Raw genomic sequence first — 22,252 nt, 5'->3', positions numbered from 1 at the left:
ACTAACCCATATTCGTCTCCACTGCAGCGGACACTGGCAGATGGTGGTCATCTTGCCCAAGGAACACTTAGTTGTCTGGTTTTGTTCATTGCATAACAGGCCAGACAACTACCTTAAGGGGATTATTAACAAGTTAGTGTTCTTTTCTATACATTTGCATTGAAATACCTCAACAACAACAGTTTTTATTTGTAACTCATTTGGAACAGTGCTTTAAAAGGTCTTGATGATGCTCCACAGCCTAAATCAAAGGCTCATGCTAGGTGGATTGTCGTCAAGGTACATCATTTACATAAAACTTCCACTTATATATATTTCTTATGTGTTTGTACAATAATTGTTTAATTAATATCAAAATTTCATTATGTATTTAGTGTAATAGACAAAAAGGAAGTACTGAGTGTGGCTACTATGTCATGCACTGAATGTCCACCATCATTATAGGAACTTTTAGGAATAACTGGGAAGCGGTACGTTTATTTCAAACAAATCTGATTTTTTAATAATTTGTATTACATTATTAACTTATTACCATTTATTTCATCATGCAATATTTTAACGATCCTAGACCATTGGAGCCAGAGAGATTAAAGGTGTTACGGATCCAGTGGGCACAGTTTTATCTCTGAGTTAGAGATCAGACTTAGGGTATAGGGACATTAAGTTTAGCTTAGTTTACTTTGGTTTAACATTTTTGACATTTCTTATGTAATTTGAACATTGAATTATTTGTTTATGATAAATCAATTATTAATTGTTTATTGTGTGATTAAAACTGCTTGAAAGCAGGTTAAATGTTTATTTGTTGTGAATTAAGTCTGAAATTACATTTTACAGGTACAATTTTGGGTTTATTGCAAAAACAGAAAGGTTATATAAAAAAAACTTGAAAACAACATCGGTTATTCACAAAAACCGATGTTACTAAAGAAAACAACATCGGTTATTAACAAAAACCGTTGTCAACATTCACCTTAACATCGGTTATTTATAAACAGCCGATGTTAATGTACATAGGTTAACATCGGTTATTTATAAACAACCGATGTTAATGTACATAGGTTAACATCGATTATTTATAAATAACCGATGTTAAACTGTATGCAATAACATCGGTTATTTATAAATAACCAATGTTATACATAAATTACTATAGCAAAATAGGTGCATGAATGATGAACGTTCACATCGGTTTCCTCTAAAAACTGATGTTAATATAACATATTCACATCGGTTTTTACAGAAAACTGATGCCAACGTCCCTCACGCATACACTTATTTTGTTGTACTTCTTTCTTTATAACATCGGTTATTTATAAAACTGATGTTAATATTTTTATGTTAACATCAGTTTTTAAAACCGATGTTAACAACAATACATTCAACATCGGTGCTTTCAACATCGGTTTTACAACCGATGTAGAAGGCCCCAAATAACCGATGTTGAAAGTGTATTTTCTAATAGTGTTTGATCTCCCCGTCCTCTACCTCTACCACTTATCCCTATGCCCTTACCTCTGCCTCTTCAAGAGGTAGATGCCTTCAAAGCTTGCTCTTCTGTAATTGTATCTTGATTCATCTTCTGCTCATGAACCAACAAAGAACTTTGGAGCTTGTCAAGGGAGAGTGTATCAACATCTTCGGATTCTTCAATGGAACACACAACATAGTTGTACTTTGGTGCCATGGAACTTAAGATCTTCTCAGCTATAACAACATCTTCCATGTTTTCACCATGGAATTGCATTTTATTTGCAATTGTCATGGTTCTTGCAAAATAGTTGGTTACCGATTCATCACTCTTCATGTGTAACATTTCCAATTCCTTTCTCAAGGCTTGAAGCTGTGCACGCTTTGTTCTATTAGAGCCTTGATATTTTTTCTTCATTGAATCCCAAATATCTTTGGAAGTTTCTTTGCCAAGAATTGTTTCCAAGATAGAGCGATCAATGGCCTGGAACAAGTAATTTTTTGCCTTTAAATCTTTCAACTTCATTCCCTCCAACTCCTTTTGTTGTGTTTCTGTAAGTGCTACATCAGCATTAGGTGTTTCAACACCACTTTCAACAACATGCCAATACTTTTTAGAGTGCAGGAAATTCTCTATCAACATGCTCCAATGGTCATAATGACCATCAAACTGCACAAAGTGTCCTTGAGATGACATCTCTTTTGCTTGTTATCACAAAAGCTAATGCCTTGGTTATATATATATATATATATAGGTCCTGTTTGGCTCTGATATCGCTGTTAACATGTAAAGAAATAAAGACTAGAATATGAGAAATGTATTTCTTTGTGTTATTCAAAATAAGTAAACCCATGTCTATTAAATAGGCTAGTATATAATAGAATAACAAGAAAATAAGAACCACTACTGCATAATCTGAAACTGAAATCTTAACGTTCAAGGAAAAACACAACCATTATGCTACGTGGAGTAACACACTCCTTAAAACTAGGATAATAACTGAACTACTCAAAACAAATAATTTTTTTTTCTTAACAAGGGGAAACAATTACAAATCATTGAGAGAGAGAAAATCATTGTAATTTTCATATACCCACTAGAGAGCATTTTTCATATTACAAATGAGAATTTGTTCACCGTTGGATTGGGTTGATTTTTGGACAACAGGTTTTACGCACGTGATATTACAAATTATCCAGTTGGATCGATAAATAGACATATGTAGAGAGAGATAAGTGTTTCGCACTATCTGTTCTATATTTTGGGGTTTTATCTTCTTGGTTCTATTATACCAATTGGGGATTTGTTTTGATTTAACTGTTTGTAACACGTTTTAGTGCACTTGTTGGAGGTTCTCTTGGATCTTCATTGATTATAATGAAGTTATTTCTTTAGTTCGGAATATCCGTGATTTTTACTCTTACATTGAGGGGTTTTCCAAACAAATTATGTTCCTATTTTCATCTATTTTATACTCTATAATTAATTGGTGCTCACAAATTCTTTTAAGTTTAAGAAAATTTATTTCCATTGCTTATTACTCTTTCATAAAATATCATGTACAGTAAAACACCAAAAAGTCAACACCTGTCTACCTCACCTTAATTAGTTATATAAACATGAATATTATTAGTGTTTTTTATTTCTTCTTTTGTGGGAAACAGTAAACAAAAAACCTTGTAACACAAATATATAGTAATTTAAATTAAGTATATATTAATTATATTCAATCATTTAAGATTAATCTTAACAAAATTAATTTTGACCTAAACTAAACAGACACTTACGAAAAAGAATAAAATCGTAATATAAATTGGAGTCGATCACCAAGTAAAACAAAAAAGAATGGTCAAGTATATATGATGCAACTTTTATACAAAATTATGATTTTTTAGTGTATATTCAAGTATAAGTGTCAAAAATAAAATAAAAAGCTTTCTTTTACTTAAAAAATATTTGAAACTAATTTTATTTTTTATTTGTCGCTTTTGAAAAAAAAACATTTACTTGTCATTTTAAAATTTAAAGATGAAATTGATTATTATTTTTAATTTTATTCTTATTAAAAAATAATAATATATGAAATCTCAAAATAATAAATAAGAGAGACAAGAAATTATAAATAATTAAAAAGAACATAAGCTTAGGATGGATGTCTTGGTTTAAATAATTTAGTCTTAGAGTGTATTTGTTTAATCTTTTAAAAAAGAGAGTATTAATACAATTATTTCTCAACTACTATTTTATATAAACTTAATGATTAGTAAATGTAAGAATTAATGTCTCATGTGAGAGGCATGTGACTCATGTAGGGACTAATAAGTAAATAATTAACGATTAAGGGCTAAATTGTAATTGGGCTTAATAGGAGAAGTTTCTAGAGCTAACTGCTACTTGATGGGAATAGTGGTTATAAAAGGGGGTTAATACCCACTAACGTGAAATAAGGTCCCCTTCCTGACCAGAAAAGTGTTCTCTCTCACTCGTAGTCATCACTAACGGAGAGAGGCAGAAAAGAAAGGCCAAAGGAAGTGAAATCTTATTTTTCTCCTCTTTCAAGGAAATCAAAGTGCACCGGAGAGAAGTTCCTATGGAGAAAGGTACAAGTTTTCCTATGGAGAAAGGTACACATCATTATCTATTGTTGTTTATTGATTGTTTGTGAGAACCATAAGTTTCAAGATCCTGTTGTTTCCTATCATTGATAGTCTAGGAAACCCCTTAAGAATTTTTACATGTGGTATCAGAGCATGTGTTATGAAATTTATGATTCTCCAAGAATGATTTAATTTCTCTCAATTATACATGAACCCTAATTATAAAATTTAGGGATAATTTAATTTCTTTCAATTATGTATGAACCCTAATTATGAAATTTATGGATAATTCAATTTCTCTCAATTATGCATAAATCCTAATTATGAAATTTAGGAATTTTATTTTCCGCTGCATGTATTGTTTTATTGGCAATATTTTTATTATTGTTGAATACCAATTTTTTGGAGAAAGATTATTTGAAAACTTATGATTATGGGAGAGAAAGCTCCACGGCATGTATATATTAAATTTGGAGAAAGTTTTTACTTCTAATGGTGAAAGAAAGGAAGCGTGCCTAAACGTAAAGATTCAATTTCAATTTTGAAAAGCTGCGCAGGTACGTTTGTTGTAGGAAGAATATGAAATTTTGGAAATTGCTATTTGCAACCTTATGTTTGCTATTTCCAATCCCACTTGATTTTTTTTTCTCCGAAAAATTATTATTGAACGTGATTAAAGGATTGAAAATTTATGTTCTGTAATTAAATTAATGTGAATGTTTTGCAATTATTGGTAGCAGTAAATATATGTATATGCTACATATTTGGTTGAACGTGTTGGAATGTAAAAACACAAATAAATGCAAATATTATTTTATGGTCTGGAATGAAATTAATAGAATGGCTATAAATTGTTAATAGCAATAAGTATGTCCAGGCCATACATATTTGGTTGGAATTAAATGTATGTTGAATTTGTTAGTCACCAAAGTGGCCAAATTTGTAAGGTTATTTAATTCCAAATTAATGATTATTTCAATTATACTTGGTTGGAATTAAATGTATGTTGAATTTGTTAGTCACCAAAGTGGCCAAATTTGTAAGGTTATTTAATTCCAAATTAATGATTATTTCAATTATATTTGGTTGAAATTAAATGTATGTTGAATTTGTTAGTCACCAAAGTGACCAAATTTGTAAGGTTATTTAATTCCAACTTAATGATTATTCCAATTACTCATAGAATAATGGATGCTAAATTATATGATTGTTGGTTTATGGGTAATTGAAATTCATTGTTATAAGGCATTTATGGATCGCCCAAAGGTTGATTAGTTGTTCTTATAATTAATGAATATAATTGTAGGCAATTTGTGTGTATCATTAGTTTTATTTATATGCCCAAAGGAAATAGATATTACTAATTGGTGCATATTTAATTGTCAAATAATGTTAAAATTTTATTAGCATCATTATGTTTGTATGTTGTGTGTTGGTGTATCACCCAAAGGAGAACATCAATATACATTAACCGTTATCTGAATGAATCACATGTATGACATGTATTTTATGTCTCAAAACACTTATGTGAACTTTATTATGTAATACATGTTTTGAATTCATTGGATTCTTATGTATCATCTGAGCCAATTTTAATGGGCTTAACTTCTCTTACTGAAATGAGCAAGTCCAATTTCACCTTAGTGTTTTGGATCATGATCTTGCTATGTTGGAAGAGAAGTTTGTTACTTTTATTGATGCTAGTAGCAATGAAGAGAAAGTCCATTATAAAACTTGGGAAAGATCTAACAGACTCAGCCTAATGTTGATGAGAATGACTGTTGCAAACAGTATTAAGACAACTCTCCCTAAAATTGAAAGTGCTAAAAAGTTTATGTGATTAGTGGGAGAGTGCTCTCAAACAGCTGATAAGTCTTTTGCTGAGACATTAATGAGTACATTGATCACCATGAAGTTTGATGGTTCACGTACTATGTATGAACATGTCATTGAGATGACAAACATTGCAGCAAGACTTAAGACCTTGGGAATATAATGGCTGTGAATGATAACTTTCTTGTTCAGTTTGTTCTAAACTCATTACCGTCTGAGTTTGGCCCGTTCTAAATGAACTATAATACCATGAAAGATAAATGGAATGTGCATGGATTGCACAGTATGTTAGTTCAGGAAAAAAAATAAGGCTTAAGAATCAAGGAAGTCACTCAGTTCATTATGTAAGCCACCAAGGAAATCAAGGAGCTTGAAAAGAAATTTATGAAGAAGCATGTAAAGGCAAAGGATCATTAAAGAACAATGACGACTCTTTGCAAATCCAAAGGAAGGTATCAAAGGGAAATAATTGTTAATTTTGTAGGAAATCCGAACATTTCCATAAGGATTACCTAAAGTGCAAGTCTTGGTTCGAAAAGAAAAGTGAGTTTAATGCTCGTGTATGTTTTGAATCAAACTTAACTAAAGTTTTCCATGATACATGATGGATTAATTCTGGATGTATGACTCATGTTTCTAACATTATGCAGAGATTCCTTACAATCCAAACCATAAGCCCAAATGAGAAGTTCATTTTCATAGGGAATAGAGTGAAACTCCAGTGTAAGCAGTCGAGACTTATTGCGTAAAACTCGACACTGGACATCATTTAGATTTACTAGAAACTCTTTATGTACCTAGTTTATCTAGTAATTTAGTTTCATTATCTAAACTTGATGTTACTGGATACTCTTTTAATTTGGTAATGAATGTTTCAATTTATTTAAGCATAATCATCTCATTGGTACTGGTATTCTTGTGATGGTTTATATAAATTGGAAATAAACAGTTTGTATGCTGAAACTGTTTTAACTCATCATAATGTTGGCACTAAACATAGTTTAGTGAATGAACGATCTGTTTTCTTTTGGCATAAACGTTTAGGTCACATTTCTAGAGAAAGGATGGAAAGATTAATAAAAAAAATGAAATTCTTCCTTATCTAGATTTTACGGATCTAAATATTTGTGTGGGTTGTATTAAAGGAAAACAAACAAAACATACAAAGAAAGGAGCTACAAGAAGCACTCAGCTTCTTGAAATTGTGCATACTGATATTTGTGGACCTTTTGATGTTAGTTCTTTCGGAAAGGAATGATACTTTATCACTATTATTGATGATTATTCACGTTATGGTTATGTCTACTTACTGCCCGAGATTTCTTAGGCAATGGATGCCTTAGAAATTTACTACAATGAAGTAAAATGGTAATTAGACATAAATGTGAAAATTATTAGATATGATAGAGGTGATAAGTATTACAGAAGATATGATGAAACTGGGCAACACCCAGGTCCATTTGCTAAGCTTGTTCAGAAACGTGCATTTGTGTGCAATACACAATTCCCGGTACACCACAACAAAATGGTGTATCAGAAAGGTGTAATAGAACTTTAACGGATATGGTTAAGAGTATGTTAATCAATTAGACTTTACCCGTATCTTTGTGGATGTATGCCTTGAAAACTGTCATGTATTTGTTAAACAGGGTTCCTAGCAAGGTAGTTCCAAATAGACCTTTTGAACTATGGACAAATAGGATACCTAGTATAAGGCACCTGCATGTTTAGGGTTGCCAGGCAGAAATAAGGATTTATAATCCGCAAGAAAGAAAATTGGATGCAAGAACAATCAGTGAATATTTCATTGGTTATCCAGAAAAGTTAAAAGGGTATATGTTTTATTGTTCTAATCATAGTATGAGAATTGTCAAAACTGGAAATGCAAGGTTCATTAGAAATGATGAAATCAGTGGGAGTACAGTTCCACGAGAAATGGAAATTAAAGAAGTTAGAGTGTAAGTCCTTTTAGCTTATGCCTCTAACAGTAAGGTGATTGCTCCTTCAGTTATTGCTACAAAATTAATGAAGAGGAGCAACACAATAATGAACCCATGATGCATAATGAACCTATTATGGAGGAACCACAAGAAGTAGCATTAAGAAGGTCTCAAAGAGAAAAGGAGACCAGCTATTTCGAATGATTATGTGGTATACCTAAATGAAATAGAAACAAACTTAAGCATTAATGATAATGATCCAGTTTTGTTTTCCCAAGTTGTAAGTTGTGATAGTTCTGAGAAGTGGTTAAATGCCATGAAAGAAAAGATAGATTCCATGGAACATAATGGTGTTTAGGACCTTGTAAAATTACCAAAGGGTTGTAAGAGAGTTGGTTGTAAGTGGGTCTTCAAGACTAAACGTGACTCTCATGGCAACCTTGAATGTTACAAGGCTAGAATTGTTGCTAAGGAATTTACTCAGAAAGATGGCATTGATTATAAAGAGACATTTTACTGGTCTCACGAAAGGATTCTTTCAGGATTATCATGGCATTAGTAGCCCATTATGACTTGGAGCTACATCAAATAGATGTGAAAACCGCCTTTCTGAATGAAGATTTAGAGGAGAATATTTGTATGGACCAACCAATGAGGTTCTCAGTTGAAGGAAATGAGCACATGGTGTGCATACTAAAAAAAATCAATATACAGTCTTAAAGCAAGCTTCCCGCCAATGGTATTTGAGGTTTAATGATATCATTATTTCCTTTAGATTTAAGGAAAATACTGTTTATCGATGTATGTATCTGAAGATCAGTGGGAGTAAAGTTATTTTCTAATTCTGTATATTGATGATATCTTGCTTGCAGCTAACAATCTTGGTCTTCTTCATAAGACTAAGAAATTTCTCTCTAGAAACTTTGAAGTGAAAGATATGGGTGAGGTAAGCTATGTGATAGGGATAAAAATATTCCATAATAGATCACAAGGATTGTTAGGCTTATCTAAGAAAGTATATATATCGATAAAGTGCTAGATAGATTCAAGATGGAAAGGTGTTTAACATCGCCTATTCTAATTTAGAAATGAGACAGAGTTAGTCTCACACAATGTCCTAGAAATGATATAGAACGAAAACAAATGAAAGTAATTTTGTATGCATCAGTTGTTGTTGCATCTGAGAGCTGAATTTGTAGTATGTTTTGAGGCTACAATTCAGGCTAATTGGCTATGGAACTTTATTTCAGGGCTTGGAATTGTCGACAGTATTGCTAGGCCGCTGAAAATGTATTGTGATAACTCCGTAGCAATATTTTTGTAAGAACGACAAGTACTCTAAGGGTGCTAAGCATATGAAATTGAGGTACTTTGTCGTGAAGGAAGAAGTTCAGAAACAAAGAGTGTCAATAGAACATATTAGCACAAACCTTATGATAGTTGACCCTTTGAATAAGGGATTACCGCCCAAGACATTATAGAACATGTTGAAAGTATGGGCATTATTGTTATTGATGATCATTAAGTGTAATTTATCTTATGTATTTTTAGTGACACTCTGAGCTCAATTATGATATGTTTCTGATTACATGTTCTCTATGTTTGCATGCATATTTGTGTTAGAGTAATGTTAACAGGTTTTGTCTTGAATGAAGACATTATGTTGGACCAATTATGTACTCCTAACTAATGGTCATATTAAGGAGAAGACTAATTTGTAGTACATGGAAGGGACTATGTCGATTAGATGATGTACAACCGCCATGACTTGAATTGGTTCTTATTCTTAATCATGAAATTATGATGTACCCAATGTATAGAACAATTTAATCAATTTTAATGCGCATTATGTTAGTTAATCTATTTATTTATTTAGTCCATAATGTTTATTAATGTCACATGAGCCAAGTGGGAGAATGTAAGAATTAATGTCTCATGTGAGAGGCATGTGACTCATGTAGGGACTAATAAATAAATAATTAACGATTAAGAGCTAAATTGTAATTGAGCTTAATAGGAGAAGTTTCTTGAGCTAACTGATACTTGATGGGAGTAGTGGTTATAAAAGGGGATTAATACCCACTAACGTGAAATAAGGTCCCCTTCCTGACCAGAAAAGTGTTCTCTCTCACTCATAGCCATCACTAACGGAGAGAGGCAGAAAAGAAAGGCCAAAGGAAGTGAAACTTATTTTTCTCCTCTTTCAAAGAAATCAAAGTGCACCGGAGAGGAGTTTCTATGGAGAAAGGTACAAGTCTTCCTATGGAAAAAGGTACACATCATTATCTATTGTTGTTTATTGATTGTTTGTGAGAACCATAGGTTTCAAGATCCTGTTGTTTCCTATCATTGATAGTCTAGGAAACCCCTTAAGAATTTTTACAGTAAATTCTAAAATATACATTTTAATTAAAAAAAATAGGTAGGCCTTTCTTTTTTATTCATTTATTAAAAAACACAAATAAAGTTGTGACCTAATATATCGATTTGAGTTTTCATTTGTCTCTGAACTTTTTTTTTAATATTTTTATACCATTTCTTTTTCCTCAAATTTTCCCAAAAAGAAAAACTGGAATCCTGAACTTTAGTTGGCAAAGTACGTAGTTTCTATTAAATAACAAAAAGAATTTTTCTATTGCTTCTTCTCACATCATCAGTCTATTTTACATGCACACTGATCAAGTGGTTGATACAAAAAGAGACCAATCATAAAATGAAAAGCTATTCAACGATTACAAATCACATCCTCAAACCAGTTGCAGGGATCGATTAGCTATGTCACTGCATTGAAATTAGGTAGCAGTTTTATTCCCCGCTCTTGAGTACATATTAACGTAAGCTAAAAAGAGATTATAACGCTCAACATGCACATGCAAATTAACGTGCACGTACGCCTTCTCTCTCTGATCCCCAAGTTTAAGCTTAAGCTTTGGTGAAGCTAGGATCGAAGGGAACGGCAGCGGAAGGCAACCAAGTGCTAGTTGTGAGCCAAGGCTCAGCAGTGAATTTTGCAGCCTCTTGCTTGCTGATGAGACCTTTGGCAAACTTAGCTCTTGCTTGAGTAACGGAACCTGGTCCAGTGTTGCCAAACTCGGCGAAGTAACAATCCTGTGTGTTTGGCTCAATTGGGTTCCATGGAATATAACCCTCGGGCTGAATCAAGTCGCCCATAACATTCTCGATGAACACTGCCCTTGAGAATGCCTTCCATGGCCTGGCCAAGTAAGTCTTCACGATCATGCGGTCAGCGAAGAGGGAAGCGTCAGGCATGATCTCGCAGTTTTGGAGGACTACTCCAGTGGGCATGTTCTTCTGGCCTGTGCCATCAGCCACCACTATATTCTGTTGATTTGGCATGGGTTTCCTCACCAAGATCTTTGAGTTCTGGATCAAGGTGGTGGAGTAGCCGAAGATGAAGTCAATTGTTCCAGAGATTTCGCAGTTGCGGTAGAACTGACGATGGGCGTGGGCATACAATGTGTCTTGGTAACCACGCATAGCGCAATCAAAGAACACTGAACGATCACCTTGCACGCGGAGTGCCACTGCTTGGTGTCCTTCTGCACCAGCGGTGTTCTCGAATGCAATTGACTTGGCCATGAAATCTTCAGCAACAGTAGCTGCATGTTGTTTTTAAAAAGAATTCAGTAAAAAAATATTATTCCTCAACCTATCCGGTTAAGGAGAGAGAGAGAGAAATGAACATACAGAAGGTGGCGGTTCTCATTGTCTTGGTACCCTCGTGAAAGTTCTTGCGGCCAGTGATGATGGTCTTTGAGGGGCCATCACCGTAGATGAGAAGATTGGGCTTCTTCTTGTCAACGGTGATGTACTCATCATAGATACCAGCCTTAACGTAGATAACATATCTACCCTGGTGATGCTTGGGGTAGGAGTTAATAGCGTCCAAAACAGTATGAAATTGACCACTACCATCCTTAGCAACAGTAGCATGGGGCAAAACAGGATCGTTGGCCAAGAGCTTGCGATCAGCAGAGGAGACCCAAGTGGGGAAGCCATCATCATCAACGTCAAGAAGGCGACGAGAGGCGGGCTTGAGAGCAAGGTCCAAGTCCAAGGACTGGAGAATGTGTGTAATCCCTGACACGACATCGAGTGCCAAGCCTGTGAGCTTTCCAACGTTGTCAAGGCTACCAGATTGTAGCTGCTCCTGAACCTTCTTCTCGCCGTCGGTGTCGAAGCCGTCGAGGCAAGATTGCTGGTAGGCAACAACAGCTCCCAACCAGTTCTTGAGCTCGGCGGTCCGCTGGTGCACGTCCTGGAGGCTGCTCTCTTTAACCAAGACGCCTGAGGCCTCCAGGTCGTGCATTGCGGACTGCAACAAGTCCTTGCAATCCTCCAGAGCCATCTTCATTCCGGCGCTGCTGTTGCCGTGTTCCACCGTCAGCCTGTCGCTCATATTCAATGCTTTGATAACACTGTCCATCGAGCTTCTCACCACGGTTGCGATGTATTCCTTTGGGTCTGTGCTGTTTGAAGAGGACAGAACATCGTGGCACAGTTTCTTGTCGTCTGAGCCTTGGCACAACGCTGTCACTGCCCTGTTGGTGCTTTTCACTTCTCCTCCATTGCTGTTGTTGACGCCCTTTGGACTTTGAACTACAGCAACCACGCCAATTACGACACCCACCACTAGGATAAGAGAAACAGTGGATCCTAGTACTTTACCTTTCATATTTTATTTTATTTTTGGTTTTTTGGGTTATAATCTTTTTGTGGGTTTTTTTTTTGTTTCTCCCCGACGATGACAACCGAAACTGAGAAGCCAAATCGGAGAGAAAGTTTTATTGAGGAAGGTACGGTTCCTTCCCTTTACTAGTGTTTGAGGAGATTGCAATGAGAAACCATGCAGAAGTAGGGTTTTATTTATTCGTGATGGAAGTTTCTAAAAATATGAGCATTCAGCAATTGACCCGTTCCGTGGAAGCTTTGGTTTTGTGGCGTTTTCTGTGTTCTGCCACAAATGGAACAAAACGATTGGCCAAATACGTTCCTCACAGTTATGGACCTCGACTTTGTTTAGCTAGTCTTAGGGATTCACTGGTGTGGAGAAAAAACAGTTAACAAATAACTTTAAATAGATTTTTTTAATTTTCTACCTCTCATTTTTGGATTTAAATCTCCTTACACATTTTCCTACAGTACTTTTCCTTCCTTATTTCTTAAATTATATTAAATATGATTTTACAATGTTATATTTACTTTTATAATAATTAATACATGCCTATATCCTTATATTAAATTAAATGATTATAACTAATATGATTATGATTCCAATTACAAATTTTCATAATTTAAAAATTCAATTTAGTCAATTTATTAATATCATATTCTAGAAATCTCACAAGATTTGGATAACACTCTACTGCAAGCGTGAAACACACATGGCAACTTAATGTTAAAATCATGAAATCTCGCAATATTTTATTTATTCTCATAATAGAAATACGCATGTACAGTTATTTCGATGAGAATACTAGATTTTAAATTTATATGATGAACGAGTTTGATTAAATTATATATTTTTATATAGTATTTATTTTTAAAAAAATATGTACATTAATAAATTTTATTTTCAAAATATTTGTTAGCATATATATTAAAATTGAGAAATATTAATAATTATATTCTTAATTGAGGATTTGTAGTCTTAAAAAGTACTAAACCTAATGAAATTCATTTTTATAATTTATATATTTTATATGGGTATTAAGCTTAAAGAAATTTATTTTTAATTTTTCTTTTTCCAGTTAATTATAGTAACATAATACTTATATGAAATGTATAAATTAAAAAATATAATAAATATAAATGTATAAATATTTAAATTTAAGTTTTCATTTTTGTTATTATGAATATTATGTTTATATGTATTTGAATTTTGTATGTTGATAATTAATGTTTTTTAAATGTTTATAATGCAAAAATTAAAATTTTATTTTTAAATGATATTTATATTATTTTGAAAATATTAGTTTTAATTATGTGATATTGTTGAAGTTTTGAATGTTAACCTTGTTATGGCTTAAATTGAATATATTATGTATCAATGTAATCGGATTTTGATAATTGACAAATATGCCTTAATTTTACACATGATTTGAGGTGATTATCGAACATTTTTAATACATTAAGTCTTGTTTTAACTCAAAAATTAGGATAGATTAAGAATTATTACTTGGGATCTTTATTTTGTTAGTTTTAGGACTTCTTGATGTTTTTGTGGGAGGTTTTAGAGGAAATTGAGTCAAAAAGACTAGTTGATCGCTTAAGCAGGACTTGATGTGTGCTTAAGTAAACCAAGATAAAACCAATTGAAGGAGTCACTGACAAGTCTCGCTTAAGCATAATCTGTTGAACAAGAGAAACTTAGAAGATTAATGATGAAGTCAAGCTCACTTAAGCGTGGGATGTCATGCACTTAAGCGAGCTAAGTGAGCAGTTTTTTATTCACTAGAGGCCCTCGCTTAAGCCCAAGTCTCAAAGTGCTTAAGCGAGACAATCAAGTTAATCGAAGAACACTAAGACCTCACTTAAGTGCAACATTTTGTGTACTTAAGCGAGGAGAGTTAGAAGCTGAAAAATTTAAGATTAGAAGGCCTCATTCAAGTGAGACATTATTCACGCTTAAGTGAGTAGGATGCAACAGTTCCAAACCCATATCAAAATATAAAAGACCTAAGGTCTAATTGAGGAGATATTTTGGTGCATTTGAAGAGAAATTTTTTGACAACAAATAGATTAATTCCTAGGGCTCTTAGCTTCAATTGATTACACATTTTGTATGTTTGATTTTGGGAATTGTAATCAAGCTATGAGTAGTCAATTTCCTCATCTATCAGGGTTAGAAGACTGCATCCCAATTTCATGTAATATTCCTTTTTAATACAATTCTTCATACTTCTTCTTCTAATGTTTGATTTTAGGAGTTGTTAGTTTAGTTGATAGACATTTGTTTGGTTTCCAAACTTAGAAGAGTACCTATTTGAGATTAATTATAGACACATGCAATACCAAATAGGTTCCCTTAATTCTTAAATATTAATGCTGGTTATTTAGATGTTTGCCAAGACATTGATAATTATTCTAAATAACTTATACTCTTTTACCCAAAACATTCACATTAGAATATAACTGTGAATATAAGATAAATTACTTGAAGAACTAAATTAATTTGAATTATTGCATTGAAAAATAGGAAAATCCAACCTAACTCTTGTTCAAATCATCCATTTTCACAACATTGCAATTATTTCTACAACTATTCTCTTTTTATTGCTTTTAATTGCTTTTACGTTATTCTTTTGCACAATTCAAACACAATCATTTGAGAAATACTTTTACTAAACCTTACTTCTTAATGCTAATTGTTTGAGTATCCACTAGTCCTTTGGGAGACAATTTGAATATAAATTCTAAATACTATCTCGAAACTTGATTTTACTTGATCATACGAAAAATTTGTAACAAATTTGATTATTATTATTATTATTATTATTATTATTATTATTGGCTTTAGTCTATTCAATTCGTTGTTATTTAGCGTTGGCTCAATAAATAAAAATGTATTTTAAAAATATTTTTCATTTTTAAGGTCTTTTATTAAAATGATGTATATATTTATAAGTTATATACAAATGAGAACATAGTTATATATAAATATTTTTTTAAAGACATGTAATTGAATGCTTCTATAAGTTAAAATGATATGGGCATTTGTAATATATAAATATTCATAATTTTTTATGTATTTTGGTAAATATTTATATGCATATATATGAATATACATTTCTGTAAAATTAAAAATACATTAATAATCATGATAATATTAAAAACACCATAGATCGTAAACTTAATATTCGTTCATGACACATGTTATTACGTTAATAAATATTACAATTATGAATAAAGTGAGATATTACCAATTGAGAAAACAATAATTTCTTAACGGGTATTTAATTAAAGTTTAATCAAAGAGTAAAGGAAGAAATGCATTGTGTCAATTTTTTTTAATTGGTAAGAATTGAAAGATATCTTATATTTATACATTTTGTTCAACTGAACTAGACTTCTTGACACACAATGCATGTCATTAGAAGTACTCACGGGTCTACACCAACAAATTAACGAAGCTATACCAAAGAAAAGTCCTATTCTCTGGTTAGAAGTAATAGATCATATGTAATTATTCTAGGTTTGCTACTTGAACCAGATAATTCAATTGAGAATGAAATATTCTTGATACCAAACACCATTTGAGATTTAAAAAAATCATATATATATATAAGGCTACTTCATAGTGGAATACACTTGATTTTGGCTGAAAATATCTCATTTAATATTTAAATAACAAAATTGTAAAAACCAAAGCACACTAAAAACAGGAAGGAAAGACTAGACCCTGAATAAACTGACAAGTTAAGGGGATAATATACAAACTATACATAGGGTCTCCCTCGGTTTCACACAATGTAAATCTCTGCTCATGCCCTTCATCCATATATATACAATGGTACCCTTATTAGTTTGTACTATATATATTCGCATGCACTCTTTGAATCTCTAGTGATGATCCTACAAAATTCTAAACCTAATTAACATTGGTTATATATATATATATATATATATATATATATATATATATAACAAGGAGTTAATTAGAGGTTGTTTTTCTTGAAGGTCAAAACACAATGATCTATCAGGGCATGCAAGCAATCTATGCGTGCTTGCATGCATTCATATACGTATGTTTATGGAATTCAAGCTTTAGTGAGGCCAAGATCGAAAGGAATGCCGGTGGCGGGTAACCACGTGTTGGCTTGGAGCCATTGGTCAGCAGTGTATTTGGTGGCATCGGCCTTGTTAAGGACTCCACGACTCCACTTAACCCTACGTTGAGTATCGGCACCCATGCCGGTGTTGGCATACTCGGCAAAGAAACACGTGTCAAGATACAGGTTGCCATTCCATGGAAGAAACCCATCTGGCTGAATAAAATCACCAATGGTGTTCTCCATCAAGATGGCCCTTGAATATGCCTTCCATGGCCTCGCCAAGTATGATCTGAACTTCATCTTGTCGGGGACCAGCGCCGCCTCCGGTATGATCTCGCAGTTCTGAAGCACCACTCCTGTCGGCATGTTCTTCTGGTCCGTGCCATCGGCCACCACTATGTTCTGTTGATTCGGGTCAGGCTTCCTCACTATGAGTTTGGAGCTTTGGATCAAGGTTGTCCCGTAGCCGAAAATGAAGTCCACTGTGCCGGAGATTTCGCAGTTACGGTAGAACTGACGATGAGCGTGGGCGTATAGTGTGTCCTGGTAACCATGTATGGCACAGTCGAAGAAGGCCGAACGGTCACCTTGCACGCGAAGCGCCACTGCTTGGTGCCCTCTTGCACCAGCAGTGTTCTCAAATGCCATTGACTTTGCTATGAAATCTTCTGCAACCGTCGCTGCTCGTACATATTTAATTTGTTAGCACTTGGTTCAGTGTAAAAATGTATATACTTTTTACTAATTAAGAATCAATCTAAATAGACTTAATTTTTATTTACTTTTAAAATTTTACACTTAACTCCCCTCAATCCATAATAATTGTTATTGTTTTTAAAGTAGGTGTTGCCAATACATTTATCAAATTTATTATATGATAATTTGTAATTAAATAGTAATGTATATTTTTTTAACAATGTCAATTTATATATTATTTATTCATCTAAATTAAATATTATTTTTCAAATAATTATTATAGAAAATAATAATATAATATATTAATAATGTAAAATATTTTTACATTATCGATTAATAAAAATTTGTTAAAAATAACTTTAGAGATAGTTATCCAACAAATTATGATTGATCAACGAGTACCAAAATTAATATATACCAAAATTAATATATATATATATATATATATATATATATATATATATATATATATATATATATATATATATATATACTTCTTAATTTTTTTTTTTGTCAAGATTTAAACTTTGGGTGAACTTAGATTTCTTCCTAGTTAATATGATCGAAGACTAATCCTTTAAAATGATGAAATTTATTTAAAGGAGAAATTTCTTTTAATCTATGTTACTTTATAGGTGGAATCATGTAACATTGAAATTAAAATCATGTTTAGTCTTAAAATAAAATTGTTTAAGACAATTTTTTTGTTTGTTGAATAATTGGTTAAGACAATTGAGAATGAACAACTCACCGAAGGTAGCAGTTCTCATTGTCTTCACGCCATCCTTCATGTTTTTACTACCTGTGATAATGGTCTTGGTGGGGCCATCACCGTAAATTAAAATATTGGGCTTCTTCTTGTCAACGGTGATGTACTCGTCGTAGACACCAGCCTTGACGTAAATAACATACCTGCCTTTGTGATTCTTGGGATAGGAGTTAATAGCATCCAAAACAGTCTTATATTGGCCACTCCCATCCTTGGCAACAACGGCATTGGGAGGAACCGAATCGCCTTTCTTGGCATCCGCCAAGAGCTTGCGATCAGGCATGGATATCCAAGATGGATATCCATCCTGATCCACGTCAAGAAGACGACGAGATGACGACGTCGGTGGTTTTACCGACGTCGTCAAGTTCAAGTTGAAACCGGATAATAATTCTGCGAAGCTGGAAATAACGTCCAGCGCTAACGCGGTTAGCTTCCCCATAGAGTCCAAGCCCCCGGTTTGGAGCTTGGACTGCACCTCCTTCTCGGCGTCGGTGTCGAACCCGTCAAGGCACGATTGCTGGTACGCGACAACGGCGCCAATCCAGTTTTTGAGGTCGGAGACGCCGTCGTTGATGTTGTTGACGTTGTTGTCTTTGACTAGGACTTGCGAGGCTTGCAATTCGTCGATGGCGAAGTCTAACAAGTCCTTGCAGTCCTCCAGGGCCATCTTGACGGAGGAGTTGGTCTTGCTGTGTTCGACGGTGAGTGTGTCGCTGAGGTTGAAGGCTTTGATGACGCCGTCCATCGTTTTTTTCAAAACGGTTTTAACGTAAGCCGTTGGGTCCGAGGTGTTGACGGAGCTTAAAGTGTCGGAGCAAAACTTCTTGTCGTCGGAGTTTTGGCACACGGCTTGCACGGCTTTAGTATGGGTCGAAACTTGACCGCTGTCGTTGCTTTCACTGTTGTCGCTTCCGCTGTTGTTGGTGGAGACATAAGCAACAACGCCTAGGGCAACGCCCACTACGAGAATAAGAGAAACAGCAGAGACGAGTGTTGCTTTTTTTTCCATTTTCTTGTTCTTTTTTTTTTGGGTTTTTTTTTTTTGCTTCTTAAAAGTTATTTGTTTTTTCCTCCTCCCCTCCACGAGTACTTGGAATGAACTATGAAAGAGAGAAATTCTTCTTCCCTGCTGTTTGTGGGGAATGATATTGTGAGCATTTGGTGATTGTTGCGAAACCATTTCTAGGACTTTGATTTCCTATAGATGGTATGTTTAGGATTTTATTTTTAGGGGCATTGACCATTTCTCTGAAACGCGATTCATGCATGGCTTCTGTAAACTCATGCTATAAATCGATGACCTCTCATTGCCTTTCATTTGTTACGACACGGAACTCTTGGGACATGTATTGCCTTTGCTATCCATCACATTGGCTAACCCAACTTTCAACCATTCAATTATTTCCAGTTTACAAAAATTACCAATTATACATATCTTAATTATAAATTAAAATTTGTGATTTTTCTTTCCTTGATCTTAATTGCCCATATTTCTTAATTATTTATTCAATTCAATCAAGTTTTTATAGGTATGATATATTAATATTATTTGTGTAGTGCGTGTATTACAAAGGAAAAAGTTATATATTATTTATATAGGTATGATATATCATTAATATTACTTATATATTTTTCTTTCACTAACTTACATAAATTAATCATATATACGTCACACCTCTACTATATTATTATGTTAATGTGCAAATCATAATTTGAACAATTTAAAAATTATATAAAGACTAAATATGAACATTCAAAACTAAGAAAACTAAACTCACGTACACATAAAATATCCACTAGTTACAAATAGGATAAGACAGATATATATCATATTATCTTTTATTTAATTTATCTTAAGGTTATTATTGTAATTTAGTTTAAATATAAAAGATTTCACGCTTCTCGCTCCTCTCCCCTTCCCACCGTCATTTACGTAGCCCCTTCCCCCAAAACCTTTTTGCATATGCTTGCCCAAGCTAGCACACCATAATCAAATTTTGTACATGTGCTTCCCTTCATCAATATTTCTGTACACGCACATCAATGTTTAGCCTCCTTTTCTGAGCGTACGTCTTGCGCCATTTATTCTTCAAGATCTCCCTTCACTAGTTTTAATTTTGGTCGACACTTTCCGGTCCAATCTTTAATCAAACATTGAATTGAATAATAATAATAATAATAATAATAATAATAATAATAATAATAATAATAATAATAATAATAATAATAATAATAATAATAATAATAATAGAAAAAACAAATGAAGATTATCCACTGTTCGATTTTAGAGGAGGTGATTTCGCTTGGATGATATGGCAAGCGCAAGCTCGAATTAGTTTTCGCTTGCATGAAGAGGTGGGAAGAGTGTCAACGCATCGCAGATGTGGGATAGTGGAGAGGAGGGAGAGAGGAGAGAGAAATATGTTTTTCATTTTCTTAAAAAATAAATACCTTAAATGACTCTAGTATCCTCTAAAAAATGGTTTTAAACAAAGAAGACGGTCTATATATCTGTCTTAAAATTTAGGTGTAGGATGTTAACATACTCTAATATAAAAGCATGTTAGCAAAATTCATATTATATATATATATATATATATATATATATATATATATATATATATATATATATATATATATATATATAAAGGTAAAAAAATACAATTAAGTCTTATAAATAAAAATATCAATATTAAATTGTAATATATATAATCTACAAAAATTCTCTTTTTTACTAAAATGTAGTATTAATTGGTTGTCAAAATTATCAAAGTAGTATAATTTTAAAGAGATAGACATGATATTTACCTAAATATCAAACATTGCATCCACACTCTTAATTTTTTTTTAATATTTTTTTGTAACAAAAGTTACTGAATGAAGTTTTTGCATGCATATGCACACGAATTATATATCAAATGCTTTAACCATTCACAATATGATTGAGTGGATCAACTTGGATTCATGCTTAGTAATATGTTAGTACTGTGCAGATTTCATGGGTCAGATAATGTTTGTGTGGTGTGTGAAACTACTGTAAATTGGTCAAAATTCACTGGTGTCCACTTCGTCCCTAATACATAAAAGTGACCAAAAAATTCATAACCCTACCTCAATTTCCAGCAAGAAACTGTAATCCAACCTCTTCCTGATGAATAAAAAAGGAAACTAGGATGATTAAACTGAGATTTCGAGGCAAAATTTCTCATAACCCTACCTGAATGTATCACCCTACATTCTTCTCCCAACTAACATTGAATTCAAGGTCTGGTGCTGATGAAACTAGGGAATAAAGGAATGCCCGTAGCTTTTAACCAATCAGCTCTTCCAGTAGGTCCAGCTCTAAGAAATTGCTCAGCAGTGAATTTCGCAGCTTCATCCACACTAATATTACAATGGTAACCCTTCCAATTAACTCTTTCTGTAAAGTTAGCACCTGCTCCAACATTAGCGTACTCAGCATAGTACAACGTGCCAAGATTCTGGTTCCCATCCCAAGCACTCCACCCTTCTGGCCGAATAAAGTCACCAATGTTCGATTCCATAACGACTGTTCTTGAGTAACGCTTCCACAGCCTCCCCAAGTACGATTTCACTTTAAACCTAGCACGGTACAGAGCCTCCTCCGGGACTATGTCGCAGTTCTGGATCACAATCCCTGTGGCCATGTTCGTCTGGCTCGTCTGCAGTCACTGTGGTCACCGTGTGTTCCGGCATCCTCACGATGATTATGGAGTTCTGGATTAGGGTTGCGGATGCTCTGAAGATGAAGTCTATGGTGCCGGAGATTTTGCAGTCGCGGTATAATTGATGATTCGCATGAGCTTACAATGTGTATTGGTAACCGTGCATTGCACAATCCAAGAACGCTGACATGTCTCCAATGTTTCTTAAGGCCTGCTAGTGTCATGCATGTTTTCTTGTTGACAGATGACTGTATTAGAATGAAAAAAGATTATTATTACATATGCTTATATATATATATATAAAAGTAAAGATTCCTCTTCCATTTCTTCTAAGCCAGAATGTATATGTATGATTCAAAAGTCTTGAAAAGTATTTCCTTATTACAACCAATCTTCTGTGACGTTCTTGAATCAGAAAAAATTATCTAATTGAAAAATGTCAACTAAAATGAATATCAATAC

The 22,252-nt window shown here is 33.4% G+C and overlaps 4 protein-coding genes across 4 annotated transcripts; all 4 read right to left on the bottom strand.

Annotated features, from left to right (window-relative positions):
* Nucleotides 1-1,525: 1,525 nt before the first annotated feature.
* LOC114371733 lies at nucleotides 1,526-2,167 on the bottom strand. The gene has a single exon (XM_028329085.1). The coding sequence runs from the start codon at nucleotides 2,165-2,167 to the stop codon at nucleotides 1,526-1,528; it is 642 nt and encodes a 213-aa protein (XP_028184886.1).
* Nucleotides 2,168-10,445: 8,278 nt separating this feature from the next.
* Nucleotides 10,446-12,694, bottom strand: LOC114370953 (pectinesterase-like). Its single transcript, XM_028328357.1, has 2 exons — nucleotides 11,550-12,694; nucleotides 10,446-11,461 (listed from the first exon to the last, which is right to left on the bottom strand). Exons 1-2 carry the CDS (start codon nucleotides 12,535-12,537, stop codon nucleotides 10,764-10,766), a joined length of 1,686 nt encoding a protein of 561 aa, XP_028184158.1. The 5' UTR covers nucleotides 12,538-12,694; the 3' UTR covers nucleotides 10,446-10,763.
* Nucleotides 12,695-16,167: 3,473 nt separating this feature from the next.
* On the bottom strand, nucleotides 16,168-19,237 carry LOC114371048 (pectinesterase-like). The gene is made up of 2 exons (XM_028328454.1): nucleotides 18,084-19,237; nucleotides 16,168-17,316 (listed from the first exon to the last, which is right to left on the bottom strand). The coding sequence occupies exons 1-2, from the start codon at nucleotides 19,111-19,113 to the stop codon at nucleotides 16,622-16,624; spliced, it is 1,725 nt and encodes a 574-aa protein (XP_028184255.1). The 5' UTR covers nucleotides 19,114-19,237; the 3' UTR covers nucleotides 16,168-16,621.
* A 2,127-nt stretch (nucleotides 19,238-21,364) lies between these two features.
* On the bottom strand, nucleotides 21,365-21,772 carry LOC114371732 (probable pectinesterase/pectinesterase inhibitor 7). The gene has a single exon (XM_028329084.1). It carries the CDS (start codon nucleotides 21,770-21,772, stop codon nucleotides 21,365-21,367), a length of 408 nt encoding a protein of 135 aa, XP_028184885.1.
* Between the last annotated feature and the right edge of the window lie 480 nt (nucleotides 21,773-22,252).

This window comes from Glycine soja, chromosome 10, assembly GCF_004193775.1.
Source record: "Glycine soja cultivar W05 chromosome 10, ASM419377v2, whole genome shotgun sequence".
Classification (NCBI taxonomy): domain Eukaryota; kingdom Viridiplantae; phylum Streptophyta; class Magnoliopsida; order Fabales; family Fabaceae; genus Glycine; species Glycine soja.
The sequence above is the reverse complement of the archived record's forward strand: the minus strand, read 5'-3'. Positions and strand labels throughout refer to the sequence as shown.

Bases quoted from the DNA above. Each gene is read 5' to 3' on its own strand.
- LOC114371733 (XM_028329085.1), bottom strand. From the start codon at position 2,167: ATGTCATCTCAAGGACACTTTGTGCAGTTTGATGGTCATTATGACCAT.
- LOC114370953 (XM_028328357.1), bottom strand. From the start codon at position 12,537: ATGAAAGGTAAAGTACTAGGATCCACTGTTTCTCTTATCCTAGTGGTG. The intron at 11,462-11,549 runs GTATGTTCATTT...AACAACATGCAG, and splicing joins AATGAGAACCGCCACCTTCT to CTACTGTTGCTGAAGATTTC.
- LOC114371048 (XM_028328454.1), bottom strand. From the start codon at position 19,113: ATGGAAAAAAAAGCAACACTCGTCTCTGCTGTTTCTCTTATTCTCGTA. The intron at 17,317-18,083 runs GTGAGTTGTTCA...ATGTACGAGCAG, and splicing joins AATGAGAACTGCTACCTTCG to CGACGGTTGCAGAAGATTTC.
- LOC114371732 (XM_028329084.1), bottom strand. From the start codon at position 21,772: ATGGCCACAGGGATTGTGATCCAGAACTGCGACATAGTCCCGGAGGAG.